The sequence below is a fragment of the Cyprinodon tularosa genome, unplaced genomic scaffold, assembly GCF_016077235.1.
Source record: "Cyprinodon tularosa strain WSP-4 unplaced genomic scaffold, ASM1607723v1 ctg979, whole genome shotgun sequence".
Lineage (NCBI taxonomy): Eukaryota > Metazoa > Chordata > Actinopteri > Cyprinodontiformes > Cyprinodontidae > Cyprinodon > Cyprinodon tularosa.
This window is the reverse complement of record NW_024039761.1, coordinates 175,091-189,045: the sequence shown is the minus strand read 5'-3', so window position 1 is coordinate 189,045 and position 13,955 is coordinate 175,091. Positions and strand designations below refer to the sequence as shown.

Sequence of the window (13,955 nt, the reverse complement as noted above, 5' to 3'; positions counted from 1 at the left end):
ACACCCAGTATATCCCAGTACATCCCAGTATATACCAGTATATCCCAGTATATCCCAGTATATCCCAGTACATCCCAGTACATCCCAGTATATCCCAGTATATCCCAGTATATCCCAGTATATCCCAGTATATCCCAGTATATCCCAGTATATCCCATATCTATACGTCATAAAGTGTTATTAAAGAGCTTGTCTCCACTGATCTCTTTCCAGGTAAACAAACGGAGAGAGAAAGCTTGAAGCTGTAAACAAAGATGGCCGATCTTTAACAAAGTGTTAGAAAAGGCTCTATGCTAGCAGAAGGTTCGGGTCATACAGGTTATTCTCAGGAACAGAGCAGATCCCAGTGGTTGCCATAGTAACATACAGCCTTTGAAGCTGCTGCAGGTTTAAAATCCCCTAAACTGAGTCTTGAAGGTCTTGAAGTTTTCAGGAAGTGTAATCTGCTCCAGGAAGAGAATCCAAACTTTATCGGTTCATAAATTTGTTTTTCTGGGGAGATTTTCTGAATAAATCAGACTTTAAAGGGCAATGAAATGATAAGATTCTAGTTTATTAACGACGATGAGGGACCCACTAAAACCCTCTCCTATGCTGAAGGTATGGGAAACCACTGAAGTGGATTAACTGTAACTTTCTCCTCATCAGCCTGAGAACAGACTGGTTCTGTTGACACCATCATCTATGCTCATCGTCTCCTTCCCTCCACGCTGCCCTGCGTCCTGAAAGGACAGGCTTGTGCTAGCGTTGGACTTTAGTAGCTTAGTCCATAGATGAGGATTAGGATTAACCACAATCATGCTCAGATTAAACCAAGAGGAAGACATTCGTCTTTATCCAGTCCTGCTAAAAAAGTGAACTAAGTCTGGATCACATCTTCAATCCAACCATAGCAGAAAGTTCACTTCAATCTGGGTTCACTTTGAAAAACCGTTTCATCATCAGTTTGCCCCGACGTGACTGAAACGCTTTCCTCAAAGCAAACATCTCAGCTCCCACAGCCGACCACCAGAGGGAAACGGAGAACCAGGAGGAAAAACCTGTGTGACGGACTGAGAGTCTGGGAGACACCTCCTCAGCTGCTGGGGCCCCTCTGCAGAGGCCCCACAGCTTCCTGTCTGAGCTGCTGAGCAGAGACCCCCTCAGCAGCTGAGCAGAGACCTCCTTCGCTGCTGAGCAGAGACCCCCTCAGCTGCTGAGCAGAGACCTCCTCAGCAGTTGAGCAGAGACCCCCTCAGCAGCTGAGCAGACACCCCCTCAGCAGCTGATGGGAGACCTCCTCATCAGCTGAGCAGAGACCTCCTCAGCAGCTGAGCAGAGACCCCCTCAGCAGCTGATGGGAGACCTCCTCATCAGCTGAGCAGAGACCTCCTCAGCAGCTGAGCAGAGACCTCCTCAGCAACTGAGCAGAGACCTCCTCAGCAGCTGAGCAGAGACCTCCTCAGCAGCTGAGCAGAGACCCCCTCAGCTGCTGAGCAGAGACCTCCTCATCAGCTGAGCAGAGACCTCCTCAGCAGCTGAGCAGAGACCTCCTCATCAGCTGAGCAGAGACCTCCTCATCAGCTGAGCAGAAACCCCCCAAGCAGCTGAGCAGAGACCCCCTCAGCCGCTGAGCAGAGACCTCCTCATCAGCTGAGCAGAGACCCCCTCAGCAGCTGAGCAGAGACCCCCTCAGCTGCTGAGCAGAGACCTCCTCATCAGCTGAGCAGAGACCTCCTCAGCAGCTGAGCAGAGACCTCCTCATCAGCTGAGCAGAGACCTCCTCATCAGCTGAGCAGAAACCCCCCAAGCAGCTGAGCAGAGACCCCCTCAGCCGCTGAGCAGAGACCTCCTCATCAGCTGAGCAGAGACCTCCTCAGCAGCTGAGCAGAGACCTCCTCATCAGCTGAGCAGAGACCTCCTCAGCAGCTGAGCAGAGACCTCCTCATCAGCTGAGCAGAGACCTCCTCAGCAGCTGAGCAGAGACCCCCTCAGCAGCTGAGCAGAGACCTCCTCATCAGCTGAGCAGAGACCCCCTCAGCAGCTGAGCAGAGACCTCCTCAGCAACTGAGCAGAGACCTCCTCATCAGCTGAGCAGAGACCCCCTCAGCAGCTGAGCAGAGACCTCCTCATCAGCTGAGCAGAGACCCCCTCAGCAGCTGAGCAGAGACCTCCTCAGCAGCTGAGCAGAGACCCCCTCAGCAGCTGAGCAGAGACCTCCTCAGCAGCTGAGCAGAGACCTCCTCAGCAGCTGAGCAGAGACCTCCTCATCAGCTGAGCAGAGACCCCCTCAGCAGCTGAGCAGAGACCTCCTCATCAGCTGAGCAGAGACCCCCTCATCAGCTGAGCAGAGACCCCCTCAGCAGCTGAGCAGAGACCTCCTCAGCAGCTGAGCAGAGACCTCCTCATCAGCTGAGCAGAGACCTCCTCAGCAGCTGAGCAGAGACCTCCTCATCAGCTGAGCAGAGACCTCCTCATCAGCTGAGCAGAAACCCCCCAAGCAGCTGAGCAGAGACCCCCTCAGCCGCTGAGCAGAGACCTCCTCATCAGCTGAGCAGAGACCTCCTCAGCAGCTGAGCAGAGACCTCCTCATCAGCTGAGCAGAGACCTCCTCAGCAGCTGAGCAGAGACCCCCTCAGCAGCTGAGCAGAGACCTCCTCATCAGCTGAGCAGAGACCTCCTCATCAGCTGAGCAGAGACCCCCCAAGCAGCTGAGCAGAGACCTCCTCATCAGCTGAGCAGAGACCTCCTCATCAGCTGAGCAGAGACCCCCTCAGCAGCTGAGCAGAGACCTCCTCATCAGCTGAGCAGAGACCCCCTCAGCAGCTGAGCAGAGACCTCCTCAGCAGCTGAGCAGAGACCCCCTCAGCAGCTGAGCAGAGACCCCCTCAGCAGCTGAGCAGAGACCTCCTCAGACAGACTGAAGACCGTCCTGATCACCGCTGAGTAATCAGGGCTTTGCAGGAGGTCTCACCTGCTGGTTTATTGGGGTCCATGTGACCGACTGAAGGAAGGTGGGTGTCTTTGATTAAAATGTTTCTATCAATGAGAACCATTTTTATCAGATGATTTCTTCTAACGTTTCCTTCAGTTATGATCAAACCATCAGCTCTTTGGCTTCTACCAACTTTGAAACTGAAACGTCTTTTAGGGTCAGTCAGGTTGGACAGACAGTCTGCAACAATCCATCATCGACTCTTCAACAGATTCTCATTGTAGAAACCGTGCTTTACTTTGACTAGGCCATCTGACCCGCTCTATTCTTTAGTTCTATTGTCCTGCTGGACAATAGAACTAAACCTTGTGACGACATTGAAGAACCTCTGACAGATTCTTCAAGATCTTCACATGAACTCTGCTCCTCTGTACCATCAGGTAATACTAGGCAGCTGCCCAGTGCCCCAAGTTCCTGGGGGACTTAAAACTCTGTTTCCATGTGTGGTTAATACAACTATTCCTTATTTGTGCACATTAGTTATGTTTTTAATAAAAATCCTTTGGCTAAAATGCCATCAGAACGCTGATAATATTACGTGTGTCTCAGAACAGATGAGCAGATCATGGCTTGTCTACAGTGAAAAGAAGGACTGGGTTATTTACTTTGGCCTTTTTGGAAACACAGGAAGGAGCAATCAGCTAAGTGAGCTTAGTGCTTGGAAAAAATCTTTCATTCCTTTAGAGACAGCATGAAAAGTCAGCTGAGTACAAAACATAGAGAGGAAAACAAGAAGAGAGGGACACAACCTAGAACAGATAATGGATGTCTATTCTATTAACATTTCTACATCTGGAGAATGGGGCTGTTTTATGGGGCAGGGGGCCCCCTGCCTGTCTTTGCCTAGGGCCCCACATTTCCTCAATCCGCCCCTGATGGGATTCTAATCTAATCCCGTTCCTGCTGCACTGAGCAGTGGATTAAAACTTGGAGCGACTCGCTGCTCCTGTCATGGAATCCTAGATGTTGCTCCATCCCTCCTCAGTTCAGTGATTCTGTAAAGTTTATATCTTTAATGGATTTAGATCAAAGCAGCGATCATCTCTCCTTTATCTGCAGAGCAGACTTTGATCCTGACAGTTTCCTCTGAGCAGGACCGAAGTTCAGCCCCGTTAACCGGATCCTCTCTTTACTCCATGTGGGCGGAGCTCGGTGGGCGTGGTCTGTTTAATACAGATGCGCTCCTCGCGCGCCCTGCGTTCAGCGGCCAGCGGAGCGGACGGACGGACGGAAGCATGACCAGCAGCAGCTGCGATGTGGTGGTGGTGGGAGCGGGGATCTCAGGTAAGAGCTGCGGGCTCTGCATGAAGCGATGCTTCCTGTTTCTCTCCTTATTCCAGCTTCTGCTCTCTTCCGCTTCCTCCTCTCCGCTGCTTCAGGTTAAATAACGGCTAATCAGCAGCGCTGCGTTACATAAGAGGAAGAGGAGGGCGGATAAATCACTCCTTTGGTGGGGCTGACAGGGACGCTCCACCGCGGTGGTGCTGAGGAGGCTGTGGAACCAGAGCTGCAGCTTCAGCCAGAGCAGAGCTACTGCAGCTTCAGCCAGAGCTGCTGCAGCTTCAGCCAGAGCAGAGCTACTGCAGCTTCAGCCAGAGCTGCTGCAGCTTCAGCCAGAGCAGGGCTGCAGCTTCAGCCAGAGCTGCTGCAGCTTCAGCCAGAGCAGGGCTGCAGCTTCAGCCAGAGCTGCTGCAGCTTCAGCCAGAGCTGCTGCAGCTTCAGCCAGAGCAGGGCTGCAGCTTCAGCCAGAGCTGCTGCAGCTTCAGCCAGAGCTGCTGCAGCTTCAGCCAGAGCAGGGCTGCAGCTTCAGCCAGAGCTGCTGCAGCTTCAGCCAGAGCTGCTGCAGCTTCAGCCAGAGCAGGGCTGCAGCTTCAGCCAGAGCTGCTGCAGCTTCAGCCAGAGCAGGGCTGCAGCTTCAGCCAGAGCAGGGCTGCAGCTTCAGCCGGAGCTGCTGCAGCTTCAGCCGGAGCTGCTGCAGCTTCAGCCAGATCTGCTGCAGCTTCAGCCAGAGCAGGGCTGCAGCTTCAGCCGGAGCTGCTGCAGCTTCAGCCGGAGCTGCTGCAGCTTCAGCCAGAGCAGGGCTGCAGCTTCAGCCAGAGCTGCTGCAGCTTCAGCCAGAGCAGGGCTGCAGCTTCAGCCGGAGCTGCTGCAGCTTCAGCCGGAGCTGCTGCAGCTTCAGCCAGAGCAGGGCTGCAGCTTCAGCCGGAGCTGCTGCAGCTTCAGCCGGAGCTGCTGCAGCTTCAGCCAGAGCAGGGCTGCAGCTTCAGCCAGATCTGCTGCAGCTTCAGCCAGAGCAGGGCTGCAGCTTCAGCCGGAGCTGCTGCAGCTTCAGCCGGAGCTGCTGCAGCTTCAGCCAGAGCAGGGCTGCAGCTTCAGCCGGAGCTGCTGCAGCTTCAGCCAGAGCAGGGCTGCAGCTTCAGCCAGAGCTGCTGCAGCTTCAGCCAGAGCAGGGCTGCAGCTTCAGCCAGAGCTGCTGCAGCTTCAGCCAGATCTGCTGCAGCTTCAGCCAGAGCAGGGCTGCAGCTTCAGCCGGAGCTGCTGCAGCTTCAGCCGGAGCTGCTGCAGCTTCAGCCAGAGCAGGGCTGCAGCTTCAGCCAGAGCTGCTGCAGCTTCAGCCAGAGCAGGGCTGCAGCTTCAGCCAGAGCTGCTGCAGCTTCAGCCAGAGCTGCTGCAGCTTCAGCCAGAGCAGGGCTGCAGCTTCAGCCAGAGCTGCTGCAGCTTCAGCCAGAGCAGATCTGCTGCAGCTTCAGCCAGAGCAGGGCTGCAGCTTCAGCCAGAGCAGGGCTGCAGCTTCAGCCAGAGCAGGGCTGCAGCTTCAGCCAGAGCAGGGCTGCTGCTTCAGCCAGAGCAGGGCTGCTGCTTCAGCCAGAGCAGGGCAGGCATGGAGCTGTGGTTTGTTCCAGAGGAGAAGGGAGGCAGTGAGTTCCAGGAATGTTCAGGGAGCCTGCTGGTCTCCATGCCGACCAAAACTAAACAAATGTGGGTGATCTGATTAGACTGCAGCCTGGAGCAGAACAGGGAGACTGAGAGCAGAGCTCTGCTGGAGTTTGGCAACATGAGGCTCTGAAAAAATGGAAAACAATCCCAGTTTCCTCCATTTAAGAATAGAATTCAACTTAATTCTCATTACACTGTCACAAGTTCAGAGAAACAGAATTCCTCTCTGCATTTAACCCCTCCCCCTAGGGAGCAGTGGGCTGCCATTGTTCAGAGCCCAACGAGCAGTGTGGGGTTAAGGGTCTTGCTCAGGGACCCAGATTCATAGTCTGTGGGTGTGGGACTTGAACTCAGAACCTCTGCGTTCCAAGCACAATGCCCTAACCACTAGGCCACTGATCTGTCAGACCAGCATAGCTTTAGTCAATACGCGTTTATCCCTTTAGTTTTGTTCCAAAAAATAAACTTTTAACTACCTTGACGGGCGTGTCTCCCTTTAGTCCTGGAAAAAAAAAAACTATTTAATTATGTAGTTTTTGGTGTTTTTTTAAGCGTATGGCGATCTGACCTTAGATTGTTTGTTGAACATGACTAAAGGGATAATTGCCCATTGATGTAGTTTAAAGTTTATTTTTCATACAAAACTAACAGGACAAACTAAACTAAAGTGATAAACGTAACTCTGACATCCTGCTATTGACTGTTGCTATGCTGGTCTGAATGCGGCTAAAATCATCTTTGGCTGCTAGTGGTCCAGCCTCCATCAATGCCCCAGGCCCTAGAACTGTCGGGCCAATCACATCGCAGAGATGGGTTTTGAACGTCTGGATGCAAAGTGGGCGGGGTTTGGAGGGCGTGACGACAGAGCCGCAGGATGCGGGAGAAGCACGAAAAGAAAGATGGCAGCAACTATTGAACAGTTCTGGTTTGACTCAGCTTTGGATTCAGTTCTGGAAGGATCAGACTTTGGGTTTTCGTTGAAACGTGAGCAGGAAGAGGCTCTACGCTCGTTCATTTTGAAGAAGGACGTATTCACTGTTTTACCGACAGGCTGTTTGTTTCCACTCCCCCACCAGCTTCCTGTGGCGCTTCCTACGTCACAGTCAGTGGCTCTCATTGGTCAGAGGGTTGGCCAATAGGAACAGACATGGTTTGAAAGACAGCGCTAACACTCTCTGACGGTTAGCGGCTCTCTGACGGTTAGCGGTTCTCTGACGGTTAGCGGTTCTCTGACGGTTAGCGGTTCTCTGACGGTTAGCGGCTCTCTGACGGTTAGCGGTTCTCTGACGGTTAGCGGCTCTCTGACGGTTAGCGGTTCTCTGAGGGTTAGTGGTTCTCTGACGGTTAGCGGTTCTCTGAGGGTTAGCGGTTCTCTGAGGGTTAGCGGCTCTCTGAGTGTTAGCGGTTCTCTGAGGGTTAGCGGTTCTCTGAGGGTTAGTGGTTCTCTGACGGTTAGCGGTTCTCTGAGGGTTAGCGGTTCTCTGAGGGTTAGCGGCTCTCTGAGTGTTAGCGGTTCTCTGAGGGTTAAAGGCTTGTTAGCACTCCAAATCACACCTAAGGTGACATTTCTTGCAGCTTGCAGCAGTATTTTTTTAGGCCATTTCCAGTGATGCTCTAGACATCCACCATGGTTTAAACGTTTCTGTTACATTGAAACCATCGTTGCTTAATATTTGAACATTTAACGTCTGCAGGTTATTGTTTGCTTAGTTTCAAGTGAGCTACGCTTCCTGAATTTAGAGTTTTTCTTTTGAACCTCAGATTTTCCGAAATCTTTTTAAATAGAAGCAGATTTCCTTGCAGTGGAGCTTCTTCTGCTTTCAGGAAGGGGAACATTTCCAGCTCCTAGATAAAAATAAATACATATCATCAATATTAAATTAGAAAACTGAAACAGTGCTGCTTTGATTTATTTTTTTACATATTTATTCATATTTGAACAATGAAAATGGATTGTAAAATCCAGGAATGTTCCTCTCCATCCTGTTAGTATTTCCTAAGATTATCTCACCTGATTAAATAATAAAAAGGTTAATCAACACCATATCTGGAGCTACAAGTAAAAACAATCTTAATAAACGCAGATTAAACAGGCGGTTATCTCTTACTCCATCATTCTCAGATCATGCAGGCATTCAGTTTTCCTTTTACTGCCTCTTATTTTTTATGAGGAAGTAGATCTAAGCTTGGAAGTCTATGCTCATAAATCACAGCCATAAAACAGCAAAACAGCGTCTAACTACTATCAGTAACCAACTATCTGCAGATATAAACTAAAGGTCACCAATCAGTTCTAGAAGCATCTTTAGATGAACCCTGGTTGATCCTGGAGAACCACTGAACCAGATTAGCTCCTTTAAGGAGTCTTCCAGTCATTCTGGTTCATTTGATCTGAGTCTATTTCCTCCTGCAGCTGCAGCCAATGTTCTGACTGTTGATTAGTTTGGTTTATTCTATATTTCTGCTCTTCATCTTTAGTAAAACAAACACATCAAAGCCTTTTTTTTATTAACCTGGGACCGAAGCAAACATTTATCCCAGTGATCAGCCTAGTTCAGATCAATGAACAGATTAATGCATAAAACTGTAAAATCGGGGACATTTCTGGGGACATCTTTAGCCGGGGACGGGTGGTCCAGAAGGGAAACGTCCCCCGGACGTTTGATCATGAAGCTTTCAGGGATTTTTGGTATTTTCACCTGTTTTTATTTACATTTAGCCATTAAATGTTAGGATGTATATTGACTCTACATGTGAATAATGTTCCCTCACTGCTGTAGAGAAGTTCAGGGCTGGAGTTGGTCTGAGGCTCGGCTGAACGCTGGTCGAGTCTTAGCGGAGGCTCTGTCTGCTGTGAGATGTCCCAGTCTTTTGGCAATGGTCAGGGTTTAGTATTTCAGACAGCAGTGGAGAGCAACAGGTGTGGGAGGGTAAGGATCGTGTGGGAATCTGGAATGGGGTGACGAATCCAGATGTTACAGTTGTTTACATGAACATTCATGTCGTCCTGTTTGTCTTGCTGGCGGGACGTGGATGAGGCGGGGAGGAATTTAGGTCAGTGTCGGGTCAGATAGCAGTCAGACGGTGAAAACAGAGGAAACCTTCATTAGAGAACACAATCACAGCCTGTTATGTCCCATTAGGTTGCTGGAATTACACACTTTGTTTACCGCTGACCTTTAATAACCTTCAGCGAAGACAACCTATAACAATCAGTGTCCAGTCAGACGACAGATCTCCTTCTTCACACCTCCTCCCTAAGGCAGTCGGCCCCTTCAGGGCTCCTTAATGCCAGCGACAGCCTGTTATCAAAGCCAGCAGCCCAGTGGAGGGTGAGGAAGAGGAGGGTAGGTCAGAGGAGCTGAAGTAAAGGGGGGGGGGGGGGGGGGGGGGGGGGGGGGGGGTCCCCTTCCTCTGTTTTTCTCTGTCAGCAGCTGTGATTTAAACAGAGGGAGGAGGAGAACGAGTGGAAACACTGTCGGAGAATTAGGGAGCAGAGAAAAGGAATTGAGTGTTTGTCAAGAAGAAGAAGGGAAGCCATGAAAGATGAAGCTGTTCTCACCAGCTGATCAACCTTCAGGTGTTTCCACCGATTACAGGTTTCTGGTCTTTCAAAGCCTCACGTGCTGATTCTGATTTTCACCTATACGGATGTCACACTGTTAGAAGTTCACAAGACCCAAGATATTTCAATGTATTTATTCTAATAGTACAAAGTTAAGTTTAAGGCATTTCAGAGGTTAAAGAGGTCGATCAGATTGGTGGAAAGGATCAGTTTCACATCTAAGGCTCAGCCGATCTCCCCAAATGAAGGAAATGGAGGCACATTGAACGGCGGGCCATTAAATGGGTGCCGCCTAGGAGACGGTCCACCAATCCCCCTCTACACCCTTCAACACAGAGGGCATCTGCATCTCCTCATTGTTCAGTGTTCAGGAAGCAGGAAGCTGCGTGTTTATCCATCCTGAAGGAAACAATGTGTGCAGCTCCATTCACCCAGCAGAAACTCTGACATTCCACAAACACGCCGTCAACATCTAGAACACCTCAGAACACGCTTATGTGCTCTGAGCAACACCGGTGATCCGAACATCTGAGCGACGCCGGTGGACCGAACCACTAAGCGACGCCGGTGGACCGAACCACTAAGCGACGCCGGTAGACCGAACCATTGAGCGACAGCGATGGACCGAACCATTGAGCGACGCCGGTGGACCGAACCACTAAGCGACGCCGGTGGACCGAACCATTGAGCGACGCCGGTGGACCGAACCACTAAGCGACGCCGGTGGACCGAACCACTAAGCGACGCCGGTAGACCGAACCATTGAGCGACAGCGATGGACCGAACCATTGAGCGACGCCGGTGGACCGAACCACTAAGCGACGCCGGTGGACCGAACCATTGAGCGACGCCGGTGGACCGAACCACTAAGCGACGCCGGTGGACCGAACCATTGAGCGACGCCGGTGGACCGAACCACTAAGCGACGCCGGTGGACCGAACCATTGAGCGACGCCGGTAGACCGAACCACTAAGCGACGCCGGTGGACCGAACCATTGAGCGATGCCGGTAGACCAAACCATTGAGTGATGCCGGTGGACCGAACCACTAAGCGACGCCGGTGGACCGAACCTCTGAGCGACGCCGGTGGACCGAACCATTGAGCGACGCCGGTGGACCGAACCATTGAGCGACGCCGGTAGACCGAACCATTGAGTGACGCCGGTGGACCGAACCATTGAGCGACGCCGGTAGACCGAACCATTGAGTGACGCCGGTGGACCGAACCATTGAGTGACGCCGGTAGACCGAACCATTGAGCGACGCCGGTAGACCGAACCATTGAGTGACGCCGGTGGACCGAACCACTAAGCGATGCCGGTAGACCGAACCATTGAGCGACGCCGGTGGACCGAACCATTGAGTGACGCCGGTAGACCGAACCATTGAGTGACGCCGGTAGACCGAACCATTGAGCGACGCCGGTAGACCGAACCATTGAGTGACGCCGGTGGACCGAACCATTGAGCGACGCCGGTAGACCGAACCATTGAGCGACGCCGGTAGACCGAACCATTGAGCAACGCCGGTAGACCGAACCATTGAGCAACGCCGGTAGACCGAACCATTGAGAGACGCCGGTGGACCGAACCACTAAGCGACGCCGGTGGACCGAACCATTGAGCGACGCCGGTGGACCGAACCTCTGAGCGACGCCGGTGGACCGAACCATTGAGCGACGCCGGTGGACCGAACCATTGAGCGACGCCGGTAGACCGAACCATTGAGTGACGCCGGTGGACCGAACCATTGAGTGACGCCGGTGGACCGAACCACTAAGCGATGCCGGTAGACCGAACCATTGAGCGACGCCGGTGGACCGAACCATTGAGTGACGCCGGTAGACCGAACCATTGAGTGACGCCGGTAGACCGAACCATTGAGCGACGCCGGTAGACCGAACCATTGAGTGACGCCGGTGGACCGAACCATTGAGCGACGCCGGTAGACCGAACCATTGAGCGACGCCGGTAGACCGAACCATTGAGCAACGCCGGTAGACCGAACCATTGAGCAACGCCGGTAGACCGAACCATTGAGAGACGCCGGTGGACCGAACCACTAAGCGACGCCGGTGGACCGAACCATTGAGCGACGCCGGTGGACCGAACCATTGAGCGACGCCGGTGGACCGAACCATTGAGCGACGCCGGTGGACCGAACCACTAAGCGACGCCGGTAGACCGAACCATTGAGCGACAGCGATGGACCGAACCTCTGAGCGATGCCGGTGGACCGAACCATTGAGGGATGCCGGTGGACCGAACCATTGAGCGACGCCGGTGGACCGAACCACTAAGCGACGCCGGTGGACCGAACCATTGAGCGACGCCGGTGGACCGAACCATTGAGCGACGCCACAAAATGCCATCAGTTATAACTGTGGGACTGAGTTAGCGTCCATATATGGCAGTAACAGTCCCAGGCTGCTCGTTAGCTCATCATTTTAAAGGTCCGATCTTTAACAGAACCTCCCCTGAAGTCTTTAGGCTGCAGCGGTTCTGCTTTTCTCCGTTTGAAATGCTGCTGAATCTGCTGGAACCTGATTCTGGTGACTCACGGCTTGACGAGGAGGCGCCAGCGGCAACGCTTCTAAAATAAACAGACAGCTCAGCATCCTGTCAGTCATCTGCAGCGCTCAACTTTCTGCCATTAAGGTGAAAACTTGTTGCAGGAGCTGAGATTTCATCCAGTAATAGAAGCTGATTCCATGTCTGTTGGCGCGTTCAGCCTCAGTAGCTTGAAGAACGGTCAAAAAGCCGATGTCACTGCAGCAGGTCAGTGAGGAGGTCCAACGGTGCATCAGATGCACCAGGTTCAAACTTAGTTCACGTTTACGTCCCACAGATGCAATCAATGTGGATTCAGTAGGAATCAGGTTCGGTTGTGCTCAGGTTTCCAACATGGCGTCTGTCCAGGAAACACGCTGCAGGGAGCAGGAAAAGGAGGAAGATCCTTCAGCTCCAGCATCCTTTCCTCCGTTTCTCCTTCCTGTTCAGGTTCTGGATCTTCAGTCTCTCCATGTTTCCTCTCTGCACCGTTTGGTCTTTAGATTCTCTTCTACTCTCATTCTGCTGAAACCGTTTCTGGCTCCAGGTTGGGTTCAGACCAGCGACTGCAGGAACCAGACTGGTGTTCCAGATTAGCACCGTCTCTGGGTCCGTGTCCAATTATATCTTTTCTAATTAGATTTTGAGTTAAACCATTTTACCCGACATGTGGCTTCTTTGCATCAGATTATTTCATGATGATTTCTTTTCGGGTTTTTTTAATCCAGCGTGTCTTCCAGGCTAAGCTGTCTTATTATCTTGCTGCTCAGGCAGTAAAACCAACTGTTGAATGATCTAAATGCCATCAGCGCGCCTCCAGCTCCACTTCACTGCGTTCTCCTTCCAGCTGTGCAAACAGCAGCTCATCAGCAGCTCGTCTGAGATTCTCCTGTGGATTCAAGTTCCTCCATGTTTGTTCTGCTTGTGGCGAGTAAAGCCATGAAAATGTTCCTGATCCTGATGAATCATTGCTCTGATGATCTGTTTGTTTAACAGCAGCAGCTCCCAGTTCTGACCCCGCCCCCCCGGCCCTTTAATGTGTTTAAACTTCTGATTCAACATCTGTTATTAAAGCGGCTGTAAATCCCTCTATAAACGTCTCCCAGTGGAGATCAATTCGGAGCCATCAGATCTTCATTTCTTGCTACGCTTGTCAGTCAGGAACTATTGGATTGTTCCTGGAAGGAAATAACCTGATCTGGACGAGACGCGCTGCATTAAGGAAGAAGAAGAAGACCTTGAATGTGTCTGAATATGATGTCAAGAAATTGTTGATGATTTGAACGAAGTAATTCCCTAAAGTGCTTTGAAAGTTTATTAGTCCAACTATCTTGGATGGTGGATGGTGGGTTTCTGCAGAACGACACCAAGATGATCTTTGGACGTTTTCCTTCAGAGGTTAATAATAATAATGAACTTTATGGATCTCACACTGGAGGATTTCCCTCTCTGCATTTAACCCCTCCCCTTGGGGAGCAGTGGGCTGTTGTTGTGCGGCCCCCGGGGAGCAGCGTGGGGTTAAGGGTCTTGCTCAGGGACCCAGAGTGGAGGATGTGGGGGGGAGCGTTAGAGCAGAACTTATGGTTCCATCATCATTGATGACAATGGGTGAACTCTTTTAGTTCTCAGGCTCCTCTCCTGTGGAACCAACTACCAGTTTTAGTCCGTGAGGCAGACACCCTGTCTACTTTAAGGCTAGGCTTAAAACTTTCCTTTTTGATAAAGCTTCTAGTTAGAGTGGCTCAGGTTATCCTGATCTATCTCTATAGTTCTGCTGCTATAGGCTTAGACTGCTGGAGGACATAGGGACCCCTTTTTCATCATTCTGCTTCATTCTATCTCTGTTCTCCCACTCTGCAGAATCTGTTAGTTCAATCTCTAACGTTCTGCTCTCTCTGCTTTTTCTCATAGTAGCTTCATCTGGTCTGT

At 51.6% G+C, this 13,955-nt stretch overlaps 1 protein-coding gene across 1 annotated transcript in view; it reads left to right on the top strand.

Moving 5' to 3' along the window:
• Positions 1 to 4,110: 4,110 nt before the first annotated feature.
• mao (monoamine oxidase) overlaps positions 4,111 to 13,955 on the top strand; it is a 51,847-nt gene continuing 42,002 nt past the window's right edge. Inside the window, exon 1 of the mRNA XM_038275757.1 lies at positions 4,111 to 4,258. Coding sequence (XP_038131685.1) covers positions 4,111 to 4,258 — 148 coding nt within the window. The remainder of the gene's footprint in view (positions 4,259 to 13,955) is intronic.